The sequence below is a fragment of the Rhinatrema bivittatum genome, chromosome 6, assembly GCF_901001135.1.
Source record: "Rhinatrema bivittatum chromosome 6, aRhiBiv1.1, whole genome shotgun sequence".
Classification (NCBI taxonomy): domain Eukaryota; kingdom Metazoa; phylum Chordata; class Amphibia; order Gymnophiona; family Rhinatrematidae; genus Rhinatrema; species Rhinatrema bivittatum.
The window spans coordinates 261662519-261682507 of NC_042620.1; the positions used below are offsets into that span (position 1 = coordinate 261662519).

The following is a 19989-nucleotide window of genomic DNA, read 5'->3' on the forward strand; positions in this document are numbered from 1 at the left end:
TAGGATCCAGGGTGGTCACCCCTATTTGCCCCAACCCCTCCAAAGATAACCTTGCCAGCGTAAGCTGTTGTTTTTTTTTTTTAGCTTCTGGAAAATATTTTAAACCGTGAGAGCTAGAGCTAAAGCAGATTTTGAGAGAAGTTATGTTTCATTTACAAATTTCTGGTTTTTGTTGGAATATATACAGTTCTGCAGGAGTGGAAGGGGCGTCATGTAGCATATGGCTGGGGGAACCTATACGTATATATATATATATATATATATGAGTCTGTCTCTGCATGTGCTGCTTGTCACGTCCACGAGCCATGTGGAGGCGCCTCTCTGACTCATTCCTGCACCAGACAATCGCTGGAAACTCTGAGCCTGTTCACTGCTGCAGAAAAAAACAAATCGAAATCCAGCTACTGCAGCATTAGCCCTTTAAATGTCTGACCACGCCCCTTCCTTGGCGCGCTGAGAAGGAGAGAGGCGTGGGGCGGGGAAAATTAGCGGTATTGGAGCTTTAACGTTTCTGATTCGGAGGTTTGAGACGCCTGGATACGGTATTAGCGTCACTGGGCTGCTTCTCCTCTTAAAGTGATCATCTGGAAAGCCCGCATCGACTGCAGGGAGCCAGGAAGAAGGGTGAGGTTTCTGCTTCATTAGCTTTTCCTCCCCATCTTTAGAATAAAAATTGTATATAGAGGGATCGAATCAAGACCAGTTTTGTTTTTGAGGGGGAGGATTCATGCATTTTAATCTCTGCCCGTGACTTTCTTCTTGCTTTGCAATGTCCTTTCAGAATAAATATGATCAGTGGGATGCACACCAAGGGGTGTTTTGTGCACACGAATTTTTCTGCATAATACCAGGACGGAAAAGTCATAGTGGATCTCGCACATCATCTCCTGCCTAAACTGAGCTTGAGTGACATTGATTCACCTTCAGTCTTCTCTTTGGCACCAAAAATGGAAATGGCTTGCAATTCTTTTTTTTTTTTGCTCCACGATTGTTGCTATGTAGGACGCGGAAATAGTCTCGCTCTCATTTTTGAGGGCCCTATTCACGAACTGTTTGTCTCAAAGACACAAAATGGAAGAAAACCTTTAGTAAATAGGCTCCTTTAGCGTGAGATTGCGCGAAAATGAAGCAAGTCGCCGTACTTCTTAGCTTTTAAAACTGCAGATCTATAAACGTTCAGGCGATTTTCATGGAGAAAACTATAGAAAAGCAGTGAGCGTACTCTAGCAACAAGCCAATACTTATTTTCAGATAGAATAATTTCTCCTAGTGGCGGAAAACTCCTTGGTCACAAGACTGAGACTGCGGCAGAGTGATTTCTCCTTGCCGGAGATAGGGGCTTGAAGGGGATGGCATCCTTTGCGCTTTCTCCCTTACACTTTTTTTTTTTTTTTTCTCAAAGATGGAGGCTTCGGGGGAGGGAGTTAATTTTTTGTTCTCGTTTTCTGCATGCCCTCTTTGATGGGGGATGATCTTTCACCACAGCCCTCTTTGCTTCATCATTTCCGGAAGCAAGAGAAGGAGGAAAAAGGTTTACTCTCACCTTCCTTCTCCTTTCATTGTAACTGTGTAATCTCGCACTCTGCTTCGGCGCGCCCCTTAAATGTAGCGGAATGAGGTTGGCAGCCAGATCCCTTCGGTTTGCCCCCTTCCTGGGCTGTAGAAGTGCTCAATAGCATCTCGCAAACTCCGCTTCGTTTGTTTTATAACATACTCTCGAAAGGTTTTTGAATGTTAATTTATTATTTAGAAGTAAGAGAAGGAGAGAGAAAACCAAGAGCGATTCTATGACCTCTAACTGACCTTGATTGCCAGACACATAGCATAAGACTACTCTTTTATTCTCCATACTAGATTTCCTGCTACTAGTCTCCTCCTAGGGTGGAGGAACTTATTTATTCTTCTTCTTTCGGTGTGGTATTTCCAAGATCATAAATACATCACAATTTTTTTTTTAAAGGGCTCCCCATGTCTCTTTCCAGCCTCCACTCTGAGCTTATTCCGGGATCTGCTTTAATTGTATCTCCCCTCTGGCCCTCCCCCAATAAGAGTCTTCATGATGTATTCCTGCATTGGGTATATCAGGGAAAGTTAGTGTATTTCCAGTTAGGCAGCATACCACCACCCTGATTTTTATTTAATAGTCTGCACTGCAGCTGTGGCAGAACAGAGCTGTGATAACTTCAGACCCACCTTGCAATCCCACTTCCTCACACCAGTTTTCAGGGTCCCTTAGTACTCCTAATCAGGCTGAACGTTAGGCTTGTACATTCTGTGAACAAGGTCCTTTACTACTCTGACAGACAATGGTGGTTGAATCAGGAAAAAGGCGTTTCCTTTGCACCAGGTTAATGTAGGAAATGAAGAAGGGGGTCAAGGCCGTGTAGGCTTGGAAGCCTTGGGGTGTTTAGAGTTGACATTTCATTGACACAGTGTTGCTTTAGAAGACGATGGCTCTCCTGGCATTAGTAACTGGGGCATAGTTATCTCCACTGCTTATTGAACGCCTGCAAGATCTGTGTGAATAACCCACAGGGCAGGGATGTTGGTATCAGAGAGGAATGGAAGATGAGTCTAGAATGGGATTTTGTGAACTATTTTTTTTTTTCTTGTCAGAAGGATCTGAATCAGGGAGGAAGGAAGGTGCTAAGATTGTGGGTGTTTGAGAGGAGGGAGAGAGGATATGAGGAAAGTGAGGGATACAGGTTCTGTGCCTTGCAGAGCTGCAGTAGTGACCAGCAATGGTATGGTATTCTGGAGGGAGTGGACTGCTAACCTTGTAATGTTCTCCAGTGCTCAGAAAGAGAGTGGGTGCAGGGAGTGAAAGGTCACATTGGCATCCTGCTGGGTTACAGCCACATACTTTGTAAAGAGCTCTCATCCTCCTTCCTTACAAGGACAGACATCACCGCGCTGACGACGACTCTGCCTTGGACATGGGAAGAAAAAATCTCAGTTCTAATACCAGCTCTGCCATTTTTATATATATAGGCAAGTGTGTATCCTTGGCATAAAACAATTTGTCTCCTGGTGAATTCGCTTCTAATTCCAGTTCTGATGTTGACTTTGTGTGTGTGTGTGACCTTGAACTTCTTGTGCCTGATGGTTCTTTCTCTCTTTCATCAGACGTGATCCACGATGCCTCACCAGTATCCAGCACTCACCCCTGAGCAGAAGAAGGAGCTCGCAGACAATGCTCATCGCATTGTTAGCCATGGCAAAGGCATCCTGGCTGCAGATGAGTCCACCGGTGAGCAATGCCCCTCCCCTCCTTGGGTACTGCAAGGGAAGAGGGGTTGGGGGGAGCCAGTGCGTGTGGAGCCACCACCACACTCACAGACTGAAATCTAAACCTTCCTCTACCTCCTGGGTATTCATGAGAAGAGGCCAGTGTTTTGGGTTTGGCCATTCGTTTTGTCAGTGCAGTTTATAAATAAAATGAAGCACAAGGGATGGATGATGCTGAGGTGAGAGCAAGTGTCTACAACTGGGGGGGGGAGGAGAGAAGTATTAAAAAAAAAAAAAAGAAAAACACCCAATGAGGTTAAAAATCTTAGTCTGAACAGAAATAAAGGTAAACAAATGTATAGGTGGTACCCTTTGTGTTAGATCAATTTCATACATTTGTGACTAGGTTGTTGTGAGAATGACACACTATTATTGGATCACAAAAGCTTGTCTATACTTTTTACTACATACCAAAGAAAAGCCCCAGTAATAAATTTAATTCATTAACAATATCTAAAAAAATTTTTTATATATATTTCTTGGCTTTCTTATTTTTATTTCATTTTCATTTATTCTTTTGTAGGACCTTCAAGTCTTCAGAATGTACCATACACATCCTGTCTTAACTCATAAGTCCAATTTTTATTTCATATTTACTCATGGTTTTTTTTTATTTTAAACAAAATTATTTTATAGAGAGCTTGACCCAAGACTGGGGAGCTCAAACTTTTTTTTTTTTTTTTTTTAATTGCCCACAGTGCACTTTAGTTCATTTGACAGGATGTTTGTCGAAGGACCTTACTCTTAGTGCAGTCTTTACCCACACTGCAACATTTTGCATAGAACAGTAAAAAAAAAAATCACCAAAAACAAACCTTATCTGCACATCATCCTTAAATCCCCGACATGGATCCACGTTTTAGTATCTGCATCAGGGGGTCTCGTTGTCGTCTTCCAATGTTCTTTTGCAATTCAATTCACAAAGCCAAGGTAATAGACCCTTAGCACTGTTACCCAACAGAGACCAGCTGTGATTGAGCTGAAAGCCCAAATGAGCAGGAAGAAATGGCTGAGCCATGAGACTCCTGGAGGAATTCTGCACACTTTGTTGATCAAAATAACACAATATACATGACAGTCTTTAAGTAATTACATCTTAAATTAATACAGAAAAATTACTTAAAGATGCACAATTTTAAATATTTGAGCAGAATTTCCCTAGAAATTGACTGTAAGAGTGTCCTTTCCACTTTTCCCTCTCAGGCCCCAACTCCTTCACCTGCCAGCATCTCTTCCCTCCACCTCTAGGTTCAACCTCATTCTCTGTACTGCCCCTCACACATGCTCCCTTTCTCTAGTGCACATAAGCACCCCCTCATACAGGTTCCCTCTCTCTTACATACACAGGCTTGCACTCACATGCACAATCCCTCTTTCATACAGAGCTCGCAATCTCTTATACACACACAATCTCCTCACATAGGCTTCCTCTCTCTGGCACCCGCACTCAAGCACACCTCCCCCATGCACACACCTCTCTACACACACTCGCTCTCATCGGGGCCTTCATCTTTGCCACAAGCGGCGCACCCTTGCTTGTGGCACGCTGGGCCTCTTCATCTTCGCCGCCAATGGCGCACATTCCGCTCACAGCATGCCGGGGTTCCCCCTACCATTTTCTGTGCAGAATGTTGGCAGTTCTGAGCAGGGGTAATTCTGCGCTCCGCAGTAGAGCAGAATTCCCCCTAGGACTAATGAAAGCAGGAGCTTTCTTTTATATTCCTATGAGGATCTTACAGAGCCAGTTAATGTATTATCCAGATTGGGGCAAGGAGGTGCAGAAAATATAGGTTGTTTGCTGATGTCAATCAACTGGTGGCTAATAGGTGCTAGAGAAATTTATGTTAAGACTTCCATCTTGGGAGAGGGTGACTGGCTGCTAGTAATCTTGGACTCTGCATAAGGTTTGCTGTGGTAGTGGTGTGGGGGTGAAGCAGGTTTTTCATGTAAAATCTTTTATTTGCATGAAATTCTACACAGCTAACAGTTAAGGTGAATATTTTACCTAAATGACCGAAGGTTAGTCTTTTTCAATGGAAAGGAGACTAGAACGAGGGGGTCATGAGATGCAGATGCATTCAAATGAACAAACATTATAAATATTACATTTTTCTTATAATTGCTATCCTAGAAGCTTCCTATTCCCCCCCCCCCCCAAACTAACAGTTGCTTCTTAATTAAATTACTTTTTCCTCCATGTCTACCAGCTAATTAATATTTTTTTCATTTTGGATGGCATGGGGGTCTGTATCTTACCATATCTCATTAACCATCCAGCCTTTTCTATATCATAACATCATAAATAACCCTACAAAGGAGTTTCCCTTAAAATACATTAAACATCACACTCATTCATCCAATCCAGTTGACAAACTGTGTAATATGTTCTGGTTTCTTCTAGTATAAGCCAATTTTGCCCATAGCTTGGACATTCTGTTTATTTTCCATTGGCACCTAAGAGCCATTAAGGCTGCAATTGACAATTCACATCAGCTGTAGATTTTAGTCTTCAAAGTATAATTTCTGGAGTAGAGTCCAGGTGCCACATAAAAATATTTAGCACAAACTTACTAGCACTACCATTCTGGGGGAAAAAGTATCTTACGGTGGCTCTAAGATATTTATCAACATGCTTGATTCTGTACGGCATGAAAAACTTATCAGAAACATTAGTATTCATTTCAGGCTATATAATAGTGCACAACCTCTGGTTTTTGTTTTTATGTCAAATCTTTTTATTCAGGTTTATAAGATCAAACATACCATTGCATATCTAATACAACAGCAAACTAAGCTCACCCCCCTCCCCCTAGCACTGAGAGGGCTATGTAGATAAAACAACGGGGTATAGTATACCAAACCCGAAAACTATAAAATGATCACCACAAGACAATTACATCAACCGATTAGATATGGTTTTTTTTGTTTTTAATGCGGAGCAACTCATTTATCACGTATTGCTATTGTTCTAGTCTAGTCATTACTTGAGTATCACTCCACTTTCCGACCCATAGCCTTACCCTACATCATTACAGAGCACCTCTATCGCCCCCAAACTATATTGTTTAGGATCGGTGTCCAGGTATGTTGCTTTTGTAATATGTCACCTCCTTCAAGCTTCCAAGGTAGTTTGCAGTTTTTGACAATTTGCTGAAATGATCTAAGAATTGCCTTCTAAAAATTATCCCCAAAGCTACATCGTACATATTCTGCCAGTGCTTTGAAAATAAGAGGTAGGCAACAGTGTGTGAATTGTTTCAAAAAGGAATCGGGGCAGGATATTAGATGAACCAGCATCCATCAGCATTTCAAACTACATCAACATAATGTCAAAAGCATGAGAGAGCTCCAAGCCTCCCTAACTTTTTTGAATTTGTTTTGTTGATATCTAAAATCCACATCGCCCGACTCTGGCAAGTTACCTGGTTCTTTGACCCATTCTTCCGGAGTCTCAACATATATTGGGAAAAAAAATGACTGGATATAAACACATTTTCCACTAATGAAGCTTGAAATTGGGGGCTGCTAAGACACTTATTTCATACTTAGGGATTTTCCTCCTATATTTTAATCTGCATCTGTCTCTTCCTAGTTCATAAAAGCTGTACCATTAAACATCTACTGAAAGGAAACATTCACTATGTAGTGGTATTAAAGCAATGTGAAAAAGAAACTCTCATTTAGGTAAAATATTCACCTTAACCTTAATAGGAACAGTCAATTTTAAGGAGAGATTTTCACATTAGAATCATTTTTAAAAAATGTGGTCTACTAGAGGGACATAAATGTCTTTCATTTGTTCTACATCATTAGATGTTCTTATCCTTAAATATTTTATTACTTTAGAAATTCAAACTGGGCAACTCAGTGAGATGGGGGTGGTCCAGTTTCACCAATATGAAATAAGATTTATTGAGATTTAAAAGCCACAGTATGTATTGATTTCTAGCTACAGATCTTTCCTAAATCTCGCTGGGTTCTGTAAAAGAAAAATCAGCAGGCCACCTACATATGGCAAGATCTTATATTCTTGCTGACCCATATAAACTCCCTGAATCTCGTGAGCATCTTTTCTGCATTTGAGCAGAGAGCCAGGAGGCAGACTGTCCAGTTCCTCCTAAACACATCATCTGCATCCAGCAAATCCCAGTAAACAGAGAAACATGATGGCAGAAAGACCATCTAATCTGTCCATCCATCTCACTTATGTAGTCCTTTCAATTCCCATCACTTCCTTAGAGATTCCCTGTATTTATCCCATACTTTCTTGAATTCAGATACTGTTTTGTTTTTTTTTTGTCTCCACCCTTTCCACTGGGAGGCTGTTCCACACATCCACCACCCTCTTTGTAAAGAAATATTTCCTAAGATTACTCCAGAGTCTACAGCCTTTCAACCTCATCTCATGACCCCCTCGTTCTAGTCTCCTTTCCATTGAAAAAGACTAACCTTCGGTGCATGGAAACCTTTGAGATAGGGAAGACATGAGATATTTCAATATATCTCGCCTTTCCTCTAGGGTGCACATGTTTAGATCTTTTAAGTCTATCCCCATATGCTTTAGAACAAAGACCACTGACCATTTTAGTAGCCATCCTATTTATCCTTTTGAAGGTGCGGTCTCCAGAACTGTACACAGTATTCCAAGTGAGGTCTCACCAGGGACCTATAGAGGGGCAATATCACCTCCCTTTTTCTGCTGACCATTCTTCTCCCTATGCAGCCAAGCATCTTTCTGGCTTTTACCGGCTTTTGGAGTCTTATATGTCTGTGTGGGAGTTTTTTTTAAATTTATTTATTTATATATATATATATATATATATATATATATATTCTCCTAGTGCAATCTTCATTTTACAATCAGATGTAACAAAATGCCATAAGAGAAAAACTCCTCCAATGAAAGTATTAGGCACTATCTGTATCTTTCCTTTAAATATTTTACGAGGTGTGAGGGGTTTTTTTTTTTTATGCCATAATTTAACTTCAGAAAAATTTAAGTAGCTCAAGGAGTTTTTTAAAGTTTTATATTTGCTAGCCTGCACCACTGGATTAAAGTACATGGTCCTTGTACATGCTGAAATTCTTTTCTTGCTCGTTTGCTTTTATGTCCATACAATTGTCCTCAAAAGGTCCCTTTTTCACTGTCTCTGTTGGGTGAAATGTGCTTTTGTTTTAATCTCCTGTCATCCTGGTTCCTCCCCCCACTGCAGGGAGCATTGCCAAGCGCCTGAGTTCAATCAACGTGGAGAACACCGAGGAGAACAGGCGCTTCTATCGCCAGCTGCTCTTCACTACTGATGAGCGGGTGAACCCCTGCATTGGGGGGGTCATTCTCTTTGATGAAACCATGCGGCACAAGGCCGATGATGGCAAACTGCTCACCAAGGTCATTCGAGACAAGGGTGCTCTCGTAGGCATCAAGGTGAGATGGGGGAGCAGGGCCTGGGGGCCTCTGAGGGTGGCATGAGATCATTAGGAGGGGGGAGTGTGGCGAGGCATTGGGGCATATGGGGAGGTTTAGGGGCATACATGGACTTTTGAGTGGTAGTGAGTAAGGGCGCTGGTTGGTTAAGATGTGTATGTTGCAATGGAAGGAGATAATTTTGCAGTAGGTTTTTTTTTTTGTTTTTGTTCAGTGAATCTTATGTCTTGAGACTTTATCTGCATGCTGACAGTTTGATTTTGTGTTGGTATAATCTCTCCCTTGACCACTTTTCCTTTCCTAGGTGGACAAAGGTGTTGTGCCTCTGGCTGGAACAAATGGAGAGACCACTACACAGGGTAAGTCTTGCGTGTGAGGCAGCAGTCATGGGGGGGGGGGGGGAATGGAGCTTTGTCGGAGGTGGGGGGGGGGGTTCATGGCAGCAGCCTCAGTGAAGACACCTACTTACTGCCTTCCTCCCTCCCTTTTGCATCAAACAGGGCTGGATGGGTTGTCTGAGCGCTGCGCTCAGTACAAGAAGGAGGGCGCAGACTTTGCTAAGTGGCGCTGTGTGCTGAAGATCTCTGAACACACCCCATCCCATCTTGCCATCATTGAGAATGCCAACGTACTGGCTCGCTATGCCAGCATTTGCCAGCAGGTGAGTGCTCCAGTGGGTAAGGACACACAGCAGTCAGCTGCATCTTTATATAGGGCACTATGATTAGCATCCCTAATTTCCTTTTAGAATGGTAGAAGCAGTTATGCAGGAGAACTTTATTTGCTTTTAAACTTTTTTTTCTTTATAATTTCCAATTCTACAAGCATACACTTGAAATAGAAAACATATCTTCCAATACAAATAAACAAACAAGAAAATGCATCTTCTGTTAGCCCACAAATGGTGTGTGTGGGGGGGGGAGGGGTAAGAAAAGCCATTGAGGGTATGACAACTGAGAAACGGCAGAAGGCAAAACTGCACATACCAGCCAGCATCTATGTTAAGTTAAACACCCACACTAACAGCATTTATCCGGTATCTACATTCCCTCCTGCCACCAATTGTTTAGAATCAAGCAAAAGCTGTGAGGGTTCCAAAAAAGTATAGGTAGTTTGAAATCTAACAACACACTTGCAAGGAAAATGTGCCTAGCAATGCCACCTCCTGGTGCATTTCCAAAAAAAATGTTTCCATTGCTCTTGGGTTTGTTTGTACCATAATTTGAGCACCCAAGAAAACAGCATCCTTATTGCAAAAATATAATTGTGAAAGTCCTTGTCCTGTTCAGACACATGAGACCAATAGTGAAGCTCTAGTTATTTCCTCCTCCCCTGATCGTTCCAAAAATGTTAGATTCAAAGAGTCCCAAAACAGGATCAGCATCTTGCCATGACAACCTCCCCAGTAGGCAAATACATTTTACCAACTGGAGGAATAGTGTTTTCAAGCATTTTAAGCACCTCCGTCAAACTACATTTAAACAAATCAAGAGACTTGGTACACACCTTGGGGGGAAAATTGATAAATCTCAGATGCAAATGCCACATATCATTCTCAAAGTATTCAGTCTTCTTCCATGGAGGACTGTACTGAAGTCAACCAACCTTTTCTAGATACCCAAGTCATTTCCTGGGTCTGAGCTGCAAAAGAAGATTCCCGAATCTGAAATTGTTTCTGCATTTGACTAGGAGGCTCCAAAAGCAGGAGGACTTGTCAAAACATTTTATAAAGGGAATTAAAAAAAAAACAAAGGAGAATAAATCATCTAAATGCATGAATTTGGAGCACTTCAGCTTCTACCCTATAAAAATGATCCCAGACTTACCAGTTTGAGGTGAGCTTTTTTTCAATAGGATAGATGCCAACCCAAACTCCAACCTTCCTTCCAAATTTCATCTCAAGCAGTTCACTGGCGGGCCAGTTATCATCCCTTCCAGTTGAATTTGACCCCTGCACTAACACTTTCAGTGCAGAGTTGAAAAGCCCTAAAAATCATTTCTTTGTCTGTTATCCACAGCACTGCATCGTTCCCATTGTGGAGCCTGAGGTGCTACCTGATGGGGATCACGATCTGAAGCGTTGCCAGTATGTCACCGAGAAGGTAAGGGGAGGAAACTAAGGAATTGGGGTGACAAGGAAAATGTCCTGTGAGGAGGATCCTTGATCTCATATAGAGCAGCTGGTGAAATGTGCAGGAATAAAAACAGTTGCCTAGCTACCTCAGCATGGGTTGGGGAAGAGATGTAGAAGGATAAAGAAAACGACCATATTTTAATATTGACTGTTTACAGATACTCTAGCTTGTTTAAATGACATAATTTTGACTGTCTGCTGTAGAGGCTTCCTTTGGCCCCCAAGTGATGTATGATGGGGAAAACAACCTCTCCACACATACAAAAGGATGAAGGGGGTTGGGGATAGGTTTGATACCTTAAATATGGCTGGTCTTCGCCCTGAGCTCTTCCAAGGTCTGGATTTTGCTCAACTAATTGTAGTTGAAAAAAACAGATCCATTGACAGATAATGTAATAGTTATCAGTCTAAATGGTTTATCGGCTATATTCAGCCCTTATCTGGCTAAATTCAAGCCAGCTCATAAGTTAGGCGGATAGAATTTTGCTGGATAAGTTAGGGGCAGTCCAGAGGTGTAACGGGGAGAAATTGAGTTAGCCAGCCAGAGATGACTTACCCGGCTAAGTCTGGTCGTGTCAAAAGAATTGTCCTATAGTTAGCTGGCTAGCTAACTGAGACTTAGATTTACCATTTTGCTTTAATTATAGCAAAATGATCGCTGGCCAAAAAAAAAAAAAGGGCAGGGGTGACAGTGAGCAGATGGCCACCTTGCAGCGGTGTGTGTTCGCCCACTGCAGTTGCGGCTGTGCTGCAAACTTGCCCCCGTAATGCCAATGAAATAGCTATAGCTATTTCCAGTGCTATTGCGGGCGGCGATTAATGTGTGATACATTCTCCCTCATTTGCATTTTCAATTTGCAATGCGGTAGTTATTCATGCGATAACTCCCTAATGCACTCTTAACGGCCCATTGCAATTTAAAAAATGTCCCCCCCCAATGACAGCCGGCTATATTAATACTGTGGCTGCACTGTTTGAATATACTTCCAAAGTTAGCCAGGTAAGTTTAGCTAGCTAATGTTGCTATCCAGACCGTCTCAATATAGACCTCAAAATAAGTATATTAATGCAACTGGGGCAAAACTAGAATAGGTACAGCTAATGACTCGGGGCAGACCATTGCATATGCTTTCTGCCCACAAACTCAAACAGCAGTGGAGGGCTAGTAGGAATATCTATTTGACTGTCTTCTCTGCCCCATCTCTTTGCCGTCCCCCCCCCCCCCCCCCCTGCAATCCCAAAACAGGTTCTTGCTGCTGTCTACAAGGCCCTGAGTGACCATCATATCTACCTGGAGGGGACCCTGCTGAAACCTAACATGGTGACCCCTGGCCATGCCTGTACTAAGAAGTATAGCCCTGAAGAAGTCGCAATGGCAACCGTCACTGCCCTGCGCCGCACCGTTCCTCCTGCTGTCTCTGGTGAGTTGCCATTTTCTGGGGGAACAGTGGGAGGAGGGGATGGAAATGGGGGTTAAAATGTTGTTGCCCATCTTTCAAAATGGCACAATTGTGGGAGACACCATTGTCACATTTTGTAAATTTTAATCATTGGGTTATGGCTTTCATTGGCAGGGAAGGGAGCAGTTTTAGAAATGCATTTTAAAACTAGGATGTGGTCTTGGGGCTGATCTGCTGCGGAGGGTTCCCGGGTTGGCTGTGGAGGCAGCATTCCAGCTAACACACAACTGACACTTTGTCGCTGGGTTTAGAAGAGCAAGCTTGCTTACCGTAAATGGTGGTTTCCCTAGATAGCAGGAAGAACTAACCATGCTGTCTGGGAACGTCCTCTGGGAAGCCAGGTGGCAGAGCTTCTCCAAGCACACGGAGCTCTGTCTGTGCGCGCCTGCATGTGCTTTCTCGCGTGGCTCCATCTTGCTTCAGTCTGTTTCAGAGAGTGTATGGAACCAGAAGCCAAGACTGGGGAGGCAGGTGGGTCAGCATGGCTAATTCAGCCTGTTATCTACGGAAAACAGTTTACGGTACGCAAACTTGCTCTCTTCCTGTAGATAAGCAGGGATGAATTAGCCCTGCTGTCTGGGAGTCCCCAGCTGAGAGGTTTGCGGGCAGCAGTAAGCAGTTTCTAGGGAGGGGAATCCACTCAACCGTTCCAGGGATGCGGACAGTCTCTTCATGTCGTCCCTGGTGGAAGAATGGATCTACACATTGCAGCATTTGCAGCAGCTTGCTGGTCAAGGCAGTAATGAGAAGTGAAGGTATGCAGCAAGGACCACGTTGTGGCTTTGCATATGTGCAGGTGAGCTACGGATGCCACCATGATCCGGACCTGGTGGGCCTTTGGGAAATTAGCCAGGGTCTCTGATCTCTTATCGTAACATAATTGAATGCATTGGGGAAATCCAGGACGAAAGAGTTTTTAGAGACCAGATGTCCCGGGGCATTTGGATTGAAGGAAACTGGGAAGCCCTGGATTCTGAGTGTGATCTATCTTGTAGTAAGCCAGGGCATGCTTGCAGTCCAATGTACGAAGCCACCTCTCACTGTTGGTCTGGTGCGGCTTAGGGAAAAAGGTCGGCAGGGTGATGGTTTGAGGTGGCACGCCAACACAACCTTGGGCAAAAATGTAGGATGCGTAAGCAGAGTCACTTTGTCATGATAGGATTCCAAGTATGGTGAATAGTGAACAAATGCCTACAATTCGCTAACTCTCCTGGCAGAGGTGAGGGCAAACGAGAACTTTCCAAGAAAGATACCTCACGTGACTGCTTGCTAAGGTTCAAAGGGAGAAAGTATAAGCTGCTCCAGAACTAGATTAAGGTCCCATGAAACCGGAGGTTTCTGGATGGGTGGATGCAGTCTTAGAAGACCTTTCATAAACCTGGAGACCAAAGATTAACAGGTCACCGGTATGCCATTTTGAAGGTGATAGTACGCTGCAATGGCACTGTCATGGACTCTGATGGAAGCTGTTGCCAGGCCAGCCTGATAAAGGAGATGGAGGTACTCCAATAGTTTCGGTAAGCAGGAGAATGGGTCCACCCTGTACTTGCTACACCAATTTGAGTATCTAATCCAATTGCCCTGATAATTCTTCCTGGTGGAGAATTTCCTGGAGGATACTAGGATGTCCTGAACTTGTAGAGGTAGGTCAGGTAATCTAGTACTGTTTTTTTGTCTCAATGCTGTGAGATGCAGTGACTAGCAGATGGGGTGGAGAAGGGAGCCCCCTTCCTGCGAGAGCAAGTTTGCACTGTGACTGAGATGGATGGGCTGGTTGATTGACGAGATGGCTCAGATAGGCGTACCATGGCGGTCTGGGCCATGCTGGAGCTATGAAGTTGAGATCGGCCATGTCCTTGATACACTTTTGAATTGTCCTTGAAATGAGGGGTATGGGAGGATATGCGTAGAGTAGACCCCCCCTCCAAGAGAAGAGGAAGGCATCCTGTGCTAGACGCTTGTTGCTGGGGTAGACTAAGCAGAAGATCTGTAACTTCCTGTTGTGTTTGGTATCAAAGATCTATGTGAGGAAGACTCCCAAGTTTGAAAGAGTCTTTCTGCCACATCCTGTCAAAGTTCCCATTCATGCCGGTGGAAGATTCTGCTCAGCTTGTCTGCTTTAGAGCTCTCTATCCCCGGTAGATAAGTCGCCTGGAGTGTGATGGAGCGGCATTCTACCCATTCCAGGATCTGTACCGCTTTTCTGTACAAGAACTGGACCCTCGTCCTTTGTTTATGTAGAACATCACTACTTGGTTGTCCATCTGGACCTTGACTTTTTTTTTAATTTTTCCCTGGAGAAATCCCTTGAAGGTGCGTAGGACGTTTCCAATTGCGTGAAGTTCTAGGAAGCTGATCTGCTGGGTCCTCTCCCAGGCGGACCAGAGGCCCTGCGTTTGGACCTGGTCCAGATATGCACCCCATCCCTTTTTCGAGGTGTCCGTGATGAGGACTAGCTGGTGGACCGGAGGTCAGAGGTGAACCCCTCCCCCCCTTCCCCAGAGTATCACCAGCACAGTCTTCATGCTCTGTGAAAGGACAATCTGACGTGACAGGGCATGTCTGAACTGTGTCCACTACGTCTTCAGCCCCTGTTGCAAGCAGTGTAGGCAAGTGCGCGGCACTACATAAATGGATGCTGCCATGTAACCTAGAATGGTTAAGACCTGACGGGCTGAGGCATGTGTGGTGCTTTGTAGCTGCGTGGCCAAGGTTCGCAGGGTTTGGGCCCTGTCTGCCAGGAGCAACACTCTGTCCAACTTCGTATTGATATAGGCCCCAATGAATTGCAGGGCCTGGGTCGGTTGCAGATTGGGCTTGGTCATAAATTGAGAAATCAGGCTTTCTAGGCACTGAAACATGGTTTGCGGATTGTCGTGCAGGGCAGGAAGATCCAGGACTACCAGCAGCCAATTGGCGAGGTAGGGAACAGTTGTATCCCCTGTTGTCTTAGATGGGCCACAGCTACAGCTAGACACTTGGTGAAGACCCTTGGGGTCAATGACAGTCCAAAGGGGAGCACTTTGTATTGAAAATGATGTCCACTGACCTGAAAGCATAGGTACCGCCAGGACACCGGGTGCATAGCGATATGGGAGTATGCGTCTTTGAGTCTAGCGAACACATTCAATTGGGTTGTAAGAAGGGGGGAGTAAAGACTTGAGGGAAGTCACTTTGAATTTTTCCCTGGTGAGAAACTTGAGGTCAGTAGGTCTGGGATCAGAGGAAGGCCCCCCCCCCCAACCTCTTGGTAATGAGGAAGTACTGGGAGTAGAATCTGATTCCACTGAGATGGGAATTTGGTGGATGGAATTTTGGAGGAGAAGCTGGGAAACCTCTTCCCTAAGGTAGTGGCTGCTCTGTAGGTCCTCTGTGAGGGAGGGTTGGCATGGATTTGAAATTCAGGGCATAGCCTTCCTTGATGATCTGAAGGACCCAACGGTTGGAGGTGATCACTGCCCAAGTGGGAAAAAATGGGAAAGTCGCCCACAGACTGCTAGCAGTAGAGGTGGCCCAGATGACTCTAAAAACCCTGCGGGGTCTTGGTGTTGCTGTCAGAATGGCGTGGCTGACACTGATTACACTGCCATGTATGGTTTTGCGACCATTGAGGAGGCTGTATCTAGGTCTGCGGATAAGGTTGTGTGGACAGAAAGGGGTGTAAGGTCTTTATGGGCATCTCTGGAAGTATGGCTTCCAGTAGGCTGAATAATATTTGTTCCTGGATGAATGGTCTGTTGGTGATCTTAGTGACGTAAGTCACATTTTGTTCCTTTAATTAGGCCACTGTCTCTCGCAACTTGTCTCCAAAAAGGCTGTCTGGCAGACAGCGAAGATTAGCTAGCTTTTCGTGCATGTCTTCGATGGCGCTGGCATGAAGCCACACCAATCATCTGGCAGCAATGGCTGCCGCTGTGGTCCAAGCAGATATGTCATACGCCTCGTATATGGTATGGAGCAGATGTCAAAGCCATTCTTCCATATCATGAAATTGTTCAGGTGGATTTCTATCTGGTGTAGCTGCTATGAGCAGTGGCTTAAGAGACTGGAGACACCCATATAAATATTGAGTGATGTAAAATTGGTGTTGGATCTTTTGCAATAAGCATACCTGCTTGAAAGGCGTGCTTGCTGAAGTCAACATATTTGCAATCTTGCCCAGGAGGGGTGTTAGAATGCAGCCTTTTCTTCACCTTCCTCATGGCCGACTCAACCACGACTGATGCATTAGGGAGCTGTACTACACTGTTAAACGGGGACTGCCTCATGCAAAACTTGGTTTTGTGAGATGTTGCCAGTCCTGAGAAAGGAGACTACCAAGGTCTGGTCATTACTGCATCCAACGCAGCATGAGAAGGCAAGGCAGACAGAGCCTCAAAGACTTTCAATATGCTGAGAACCTCCGCTCGGGGGTCTGGCACCTTTCTGGTCTCCACATTGTTTGGTTCCCACCTTCTTCATGAATTTGGAATAGGAGAGGTCTTCTGGGGGGGGGGGGGGGGGAACCTGTTCAAGCTTTTCTTCCGGGGGGTCAGAAGGATAACCTGTTAGAGCCTGGAGACATGGTGATCAGTAAGGAGAAATGTGCTGAGGCGGAATGGCTGAGGACAAGTCCGGGCTCATACTCCTCTGTTGGGGTGAGGGTGGGGCCTCACAGGGAGAAAACTCATGTGTTCTAGTGTTCCATTGACAAGAGAAACTGCATATCATTGAAATCTGTGACATCGCCTGTGAGGCCAAGGACCCACGTGCTGCATCTGGAGATGGTTCCTTGGGAAGGCTCCTCTGAGGCAGCACGACGAGAAGAATGTCAGTCTGGGCCTCTGGCATGAGTACCTGCTTTCTCCACCATCGAAGCTAGTTTGTGACGCTTCACCAGGGGCTCTTGCAAATGGGTTCCCAATCGTTTGTGCCAAGACACTAACAAGTCAGAGTAAACCCTGTGGAGGTATACTCTTAATCCGGTTCCATATCTGAAAGAACTGGTTCAAGGACCGAAGCAGGTCCTGGTGGCTCCTCCAGTGATATGGGTAGCTATGGAGGTTCTGCAGCAGACTGAGTGGGTGCACATGGAACCCTAGGCTCAGCAGGTCAGAGGCGCATTGGCATGCAATCCTGCATCGAGCGCTTCGCTGGGACACATGGTGCGTCAATCCCGATGCTGCCCTGCGTCTGTGCAGTAAGGTGTAGACTGCTGTCTTGTGCTTTGATGCAGAAGTATGTGTCGTTGGCAGTCCATACACATGTCTGCATAGTGTGGCGCGTCTGAGCCAATTTGGCGCTTGGGACTTCGAGTCGGGGGCGGCGCATCTCCTGATGCTCCATGTACCAGGACAGCGTGGGGGCACCCTGGTTGGACCTTATAGTCAGAGGGTCCCACTTGGGTGGCGACTGACTGGGCTGATTTGGTGGCTGGGGCATAGGTCCCCAAGGCTGCCTCCTGGAGTCTTACAATTTTAGTGAACCTTGGGCCCTAGGAGACATGTGGCCACAGTTCCTACACCCGTCAAGCTGTGGTCCGAACTGAGGCATAGGTAACAGATATGGCCGTTTGGTCATAGACCTGATTTTGCTGCACTGGCAAAATTTGAAGCCAGGTGGCTGCAGCATTAAGTCTTCCGCCCCTCCTTCTTTTCCCCATGCTGCAGGTCCCACAAAGAACACTTCTTGTCAAAAAAAAAAAAAAGACAGAAGCAAGCTGGAGCTGCGCGGGAAAGCACAGGCAGGCATCCACAGACAAAGCACTGTGTGCTCAGGGAAGCTCTGCAACCTGGCCACCCGGAGGACTTTCCCAGGCAGCAGGGCCAATTCATCCTTGCTTATCTACAGGAAAGCCCATGATTTCCTGTTTCTGGAAGGAGACCTGCAGTATGATCCCTGGCTGGGGAATATTGCTGTGATGAAGGGGCTAAACGAGGTGGGAGGAGACTATAAAAAAAAAAGGGGGGGAGACACCTCCCTGATAGCTGCAAATAAAGTTCAGTGGTGCCATATCTGTGGTTTCAATGTATTTAATTCTTGTTTTATCAAACTAATTTAAAATATCAGTGTGGCTTACATAACACTTTAAAATTATGACAATTGCAACAATACAGCAAAATATAAGACTACAAAATTGAACTATACATCTTACAGACATAATGCCAAATAACAAAGGAGCAGGAGCAAGCAACAAAAAATCTGTAGAGTGGGGCTAGATGAAAGGACTGTGCTCAGTAACATACAGATCCTCCTGTAAAACCAGCTTCTGTGCCAATAAGTGATTTTTCTCATAGTACCCACTCCTTGAGCTAGAAGATTCCATAGCCCGCTACTCCTTTTATATATTAAAAGGGGAAAAAAAAATTCTACATGCAGAGAGAATGTGAGAAGAGTGTGATGTCTCCTGTGGTGGATCCTGAAAAGATTTCCATCATAACCCATATATTTTTTTTTTTTGCCCTTCTTGCAGGGATCACCTTTCTGTCCGGAGGTCAGAGCGAGGAGGAGGCCACAGTCCATCTAAATGCCATCAACAAATGCCCCCTGCACAAGCCCTGGCCCCTCACCTTCTCCTTTGGCCGGGCCCTGCAGGCCTCTGCCCTCAAGGCTTGGGGAGGCAAGAAGGAGAATGTCAAGGCTGCACAGGAGGAGTACACCAAGCGTGCACTGGTATGTGATATGCAAGTGCAGCGGGACAAGCCAGAGGCCCACATGGTAGCAGTGTGTTATGCTACCATGTGGAAGATCTGGGTTTAGTTCCTGAGCCAGGTTTCCACTAGTGCAGAGGGAATGCTCACACAGTCCCAGCCATCATACAATAGTGACAGTCACTGGCTGACTCGAGGGTATGCTTGGGCTGGGTTCCAGAAGAAACCATGGTTCATGCCACTAAGCTAGAGGACTGCCCTATGATGACAGAGCTAAACTGGAAGGAGTTAAAATTAGGAAGTCTTCTAGATTTTAAAATGAAGGATCATGATGCTGTAACCCCATATCTGACTGTGGTGTAAGTCCAAAGAAGTAGGAGGAAGCTGCTGGATTGAAAAATCTGATAAGTAACAAGGAAAGAGACTAGAGGAGAGTATGAAGTCCAAATTGGTGTGAGAGGGGACAAGAGAAGTACAAAACAGATGTTTGGGGATGGGGGAGAATAAGAGGTTGTAGTGTGGGTAACAATGGTTTTATGCTGTGAGATACCTCTTATTCTGTGTAATGTCTTTCTTTCTTTCCTCTCATCAGGCTAACAGCCAGGCCGCCCTAGGCAAGTACACTGCCACTGGACATGCTGGAGCTGCTGCTGGAGAATCCCTTTTCGTTTCTAACCATGCCTACTAACTCTGCCCCTTCTGTGTCCTATTTTTCCTCTTCCTCTAGGCTGCACCTAATGTGTAAATGTGTGTTTTACAATACTGTTTCCCTTATTCCACTTCCCCTCCAAGCATCTGTGCAATATACAACGAAGCACTGATTTTTCCCTAGCCTGTCTCATCAGAACCATCCGTAGCACCCTTTACCAGAGAGAGGTGAACTAGATGTATTTTTCCCCTATGCTGTTCTCCTGTGTGTCCATCTCCTCCCCTCCCTGCTATACCCATCCTCTTCCTGCCTCTGGTGATAAGACACTGGGTCACACCCTTGTGGTGTTAACTGTTTGAAAATATCTGATAACAGTAATAAAAGAAATATATATTTGAACAATC

General features: G+C 44.9%; 1 protein-coding gene across 2 annotated transcripts in view; it reads left to right on the forward strand.

Annotated features, from left to right (window-relative positions):
* Nucleotides 1-19989, forward strand: part of ALDOA (aldolase, fructose-bisphosphate A) — a 29183-nt gene extending 9194 nt beyond the window's left edge. The window contains exons 1-9 of one of the 2 annotated variants that reach the window (XM_029606998.1): nt 507-624; nt 3127-3250; nt 8502-8713; nt 9018-9072; nt 9214-9374; nt 10732-10815; nt 12094-12268; nt 18759-18958; nt 19529-19989. In XM_029606998.1, coding sequence (XP_029462858.1) covers nt 3139-3250; nt 8502-8713; nt 9018-9072; nt 9214-9374; nt 10732-10815; nt 12094-12268; nt 18759-18958; nt 19529-19624 — 1095 coding nt within the window. In that variant the 5' untranslated portion in view covers nt 507-624; nt 3127-3138 and the 3' untranslated portion in view covers nt 19625-19989. Of the gene's footprint in view, nt 1-506; nt 625-3126; nt 3251-8501; nt 8714-9017; nt 9073-9213; nt 9375-10731; nt 10816-12093; nt 12269-18758; nt 18959-19528 lie in introns of those variants that run through there. The other variant, XM_029606997.1, reaches the window with a different exon arrangement.